Source organism: Chanodichthys erythropterus, chromosome 13, assembly GCF_024489055.1.
Source record: "Chanodichthys erythropterus isolate Z2021 chromosome 13, ASM2448905v1, whole genome shotgun sequence".
Classification (NCBI taxonomy): Eukaryota; Metazoa; Chordata; class Actinopteri; order Cypriniformes; family Xenocyprididae; genus Chanodichthys; species Chanodichthys erythropterus.
In genome coordinates, this window is record NC_090233.1 from 44579124 (window position 1) to 44583946 (window position 4823).

Consider the following 4823-nt stretch of genomic DNA (forward strand, 5'->3'; position numbering starts at 1 on the left):
CAGCGAGTACAGTTCACCGGAAATTCCCAAGCTGACTTAACGACAACCAGGAAGTAACCGTGCATATAGCCTATTTATCTGCTATTTATACACATCTTGGCGTTCATACATTTCATACAGCGTTTTTATTTATTTATTTGTTTGTTTGTTTGTATATTATGCGATATATCCCAAAATGCACATAAAAATAGGTGGATGGAAACTATTTTATTTATTTAATAATACATAGCTTAGCTATATAGCATTCTTCAGAATTTTCTATATATAATACAATTTTAAAATGCTACAAAGAAACTTTGTATCCACCAGTTATTTTTTAATGTAAGAGCATGCAGCATTTTCACCTTGAAGTGTCAGTCGCTAAAAAAGTTTTACTAATGTTGTTTGAATAACTTTCACATGAATTTGCTTGTAAAATAAATAGCGGTGAAAAATAAGTTGTATTTTGGTCCCTGGATTGGTTGATGGTCCCTCTGAAAAGTTGAAATCCCCTGAAATATGCTAATTATTACTCTTAGGTTATTGTTGTTGTTATTATTATTATCATCATCATCATTGACCAAAGTATTTGGATATTGTTAATTCAAGTCTTTGATAGGCTATTTTCGCTTGTGTACGTGACTTTTGAAACGCCTGCTTTAAAACTGCATTTCCCATAACATCTCGCGGTGTGATTGTTTCGTTACCCATAAGGCTGTTCGCCCTCTATCTCCAGGCAGGAAGGTCGTTGAGAGTCAGACTCAGCTCGAGCAGATCTAACACTTCAGCGGGAAACAATGCTTGGACAAGCCGTGCGACGATTCGCAACCTCTGCGGTTCGCTCCAGCCACTATGCGGAGGGACCAGGAAAGGTGAGGAGATTTTAGGATATGACCAAAACTAGTCGGTTCTTGTTTAAAGCTTCAACGCCTGTATGCCTAATCGGCACAGGCCTGGTGTTCACCTGAAGCCCGACCGGAGGTCGTTTAAAGTGTTTAGTTTAAAGTGATCAGGCTGATTTGTACATAGCTGAGGTTAAGCTTGTATAATTATATGTATTACGTGTTAAACAGTGATTGTGATACGTCTACAAGGGCTGAGTTCAGGAGTTTCCTTAGCTTAGCTTAGCATTTGATCAGGCCACCGCGCCTGTGTACGTTAACCGCTTATTTTACATGAAGGAAGACCTTCAATGATTTTCAGTATAAGTGCATTCATGTACTTTTATCTATGATTCAAGCAGGCTAACTTATGTTACTGTAGTGTTTAATGTCCTTGAATTGTCATTAGTGCACCTGCTGCTTGATATATTGTCTTTATTTCACGGTCATGGAGAAGTTGGACATATCACTTGTAGTCAACGAAATTAATAGTTTTAAATCATTGTAATTTCTATTGTTACTGATGTAGTTTTTTTTTTTTTTTTGTAGTTATGTTTAGCTCTTATATTTTTCAATTGGCAATAAATTGCTTATTGTAATTATCCAAATAATTTACTATTATTTTAAATCAAACGACTGCAGAAGTCCTTAAAGTTATGGAAATCCATTGATCTAAAGGTGTGAGAACTCTTTCCAGTCAATACACCTAAATAGTGAAATTCATAATCTAAGTAATTCATACACTTTTGCAGAGATTGAGCAGTGTGATCATTTTACAAGATGATCAGGCTGATTGAACAAAATAACGACTGCGTGTAGTGGAAAACCTGGAAATATCAGAGAATTTTAAACCTATTTTGAAATGTGATGACAATTCTAAAAACTAATTTGTAATTTCTATATTTCTTTTTCTAGTTAACTCTAGAATATTTAATTGTCTAAAAAGTGCTCTTTTTTTATCTAATCTGTATACAGTTATATCCAGTAATCTCAAATGATTGGAAAAGTCATGGATTGATTGGTCAGAAGCTCACTCGAGGATTCTGGCCAGGTCACAAAAGCCTTGTTCAGACTGTCAGTCCAAATCCAAATTTTGTGCATATCTGATTGGAATCCAATCAAGTGTGAACAGCAAAGTAAATCATTTAGATCAGATTTCAATTGGATACACAAATAACCGGATTTGGACTGACACTGTGGGCGTAGTCAAAGACCTTATTCAGTTTAATATATTTTAAGGAAGCATATCTTCAGTTATAAAACCAATAGTCATAAACCAGATGGAAATGTTTATCTTTTTTTTACATTATTTTTTTTCCCTTAATGTGGTTTCAGTAGTTCTCAAAATAAATTTATTTTTGCAGAATCTGCCATTCTCAGTAGAGAACAAGTGGAGGCTCCTTGGCATGATGGTGCTGTTCTTCGGCAGTGGATTCGCCTTCCCCTTCATCGTTGTCAGGCATCAGATCCTGAAGAAATGAAGCTCCTATCAGTCGCACATTGTAAGTACCTTTGCATCATACACATTCTGAGCACAAGTACTTCATGACTCTAAGGGTGTACTCACACTAGGCGCTCTGAACCGTGCCCGAGCGCGTTTGACCCCCAAAGCCCGGTTTGTTTGACAAGTGTGATCGCTTTGTTCCGTGCCAGGCACGGTTCGTTTAGCCAGCCCTGACCCATTTGGAAGAGGTGGGCCAGAGCACGTTTCGGTTGGGCTCGAGCACAGTTCGCATGCAGTGTGAGCGCTAACCGTGCTGGAGAACATAACAGCTACTACTTTGTGTGCGCTACTGTCATCATTACGACGACAAACAGCTTCATTACTATTTGGATAGTAAACTTTTAAATTCATGTACTTAATTTGAGTGTATTTGGGTTTATAACGGGTCTGCTTCTCACCTTATTGATGAACAGGAATTGTAGTTTTGCAAGTAAAGCTGCAAAATTCCTCCATTAATGTCAGCTGCCTTCGTAGTTCGTAATAATCCTCTGATACATGCAAGTGAAAATTGCTGCGTGGCATAAATTATACATCTATTGGGCAATATCTTGGCGAAAGAGCATTTCTTCCTGTTTTCTTCCATACAAAAAGTTGCATCTTATATGACGTAAACATGCTCCGGCACGGAACGTTAAGGGCTATGTGAGTGCAGGCCAGCGGGGAAGGGGGGACAATCATGCTCAGGCTCGGTTCAAGGCAACCGTGCCTAGTGTGAGTACACCCTAAATGACCTTTAATGCTCTTTATCTCTATTAAAATTTGAGCACTGTCACATTGTGAACCATCCAAACAATATTCAATAATTTAGACTGCCATTGTTTATTCTCCTCTTACATTGCTCCTTTGTGTTTTGTTTTTTAGGTCCGTGTGATTCTTGTGCAACACAGCTCTCAATTTCTACTGGTGTGGAACCTGTAATAATGTTGTAAATAAAATGACCAATTACATTTACTTAGTGTTTATTTTTCTCCTCCTTTATCCCATGCTTTCCTGAAACTTCAAAAACATAGGTTGAAATTGCACATGAAATGTTCCTCCTTTTAAATATTTACAGGGAATGAGTCCCTCCAGTATTTTGGAATTTCTAAAATCGAATAAGCAAAACTCGTTATGCATGCTAGTTTCATTAATTGTAGTTGTTTTTTTGTTTGTTTTTTTATGATAAAATGTTTACTTAAAAAAAAAAATCTTTGATTCGTACTAACATACTATGAAAACCTGTGGAGATTTTAGTTGTTCACAGCTCGGCATGGTTTTATGCTCGTACAGAATCCTAGGAGAGCTCTCAATGAGAATTAAAGGCATTCTACCACAGTGTGATTACAACATAATTAATATTATAATGAGAACATCAGCCGGAATGTTAGATATTCAGTGAGAAGTCTGTCACTAACAGCTGGGAAGGTGTTTGGAAGGGTATTGTTTTCCCTCCACACTTTTCAGCTTTATGCCACTGCTCCTGAATTTCATATATGAACCCATTATAGTTCAATTAACCTTCTACTGCCAAAAGCTATAAATATCTGGGAACAAAACAACAGGGAGGGAGACTTGCAAAGTGACAGGGTAATATTGGAAAAGAACTGGCATTACACTTTATTTCACTGGAAACTGGCTCAGTTGAGTTTTATGTACATCATTCAAGGCAATGTGCCTTGCCAATTTTTAAGAAGACCAAAGGGGTAAAGGGTTGTAATAGAAACGAGCTGGAAAACTAGCTTGTCATTCAAACCATCTTGTTCATATACAGTTTGGTTGATTGATAGATTCCTCTACTTTTCAGTGCACAATAATCGCATGCAGTTGGTTCTGTATGGGAATGCCACTTCTATGAAGTAGGTTTGTAATGTGCAGCCGGCGTTCAGACATTGAACTCGGAATCGCTGCACTGTTTATTATGTGAACAACGTAGGAGACTGACATGGAAGAGACATGGAGTTTAATAAAGTAATTTTATTTTTGTTTGTTTTTGCACACAAAAAGTGTTCTGGTCGCTTCATTACATTACATTAAGGTTGAAACACTGTTGTCACATGGACTATTTTAACGATGTCTTTTAGGGCTGCAACGATTAATCGCAATTAATTGTTTACAAAATAAAAGTCTGTGTTTATGTAATATATATGTGTATGTTCTGTGTATAATAATTATTTATGTATAAATACACATACATTCATGTATATAAGAAAAATTTTATATTTATATATAAAATATTTGTTTATATGTAATATAAAAAAATATATATAAATTTATATATTTATAATACATGCATATATTTCTAAACTTTATACCTGTATGTGTGTGTATTTATATATACATAATTATTATACACAGAACACACACATATTATGTAAACACAGACTTTTATTTTGCAAACGATTAATCGTTGCAGCCCTAATGTCTTTACTACCTTTATGGGCCTTGAAAGTGGAAATAATGTTGCAGTCAATCGGAAGCCA

General features: G+C 36.1%; 1 protein-coding gene across 1 annotated transcript; it reads left to right on the top strand.

Moving 5' to 3' along the window:
• The first annotated feature begins 686 nt into the window (after positions 1 to 686).
• cox7c (cytochrome c oxidase subunit 7C) lies at positions 687 to 3315 on the top strand. Its single transcript, XM_067407608.1, has 3 exons — positions 687 to 851; positions 2225 to 2362; positions 3226 to 3315. Exons 1-2 carry the CDS (start codon positions 777 to 779, stop codon positions 2339 to 2341), a joined length of 192 nt encoding a protein of 63 aa, XP_067263709.1. The 5' UTR covers positions 687 to 776; the 3' UTR covers positions 2342 to 2362; positions 3226 to 3315.
• The last annotated feature ends 1508 nt before the right edge of the window (positions 3316 to 4823 follow it).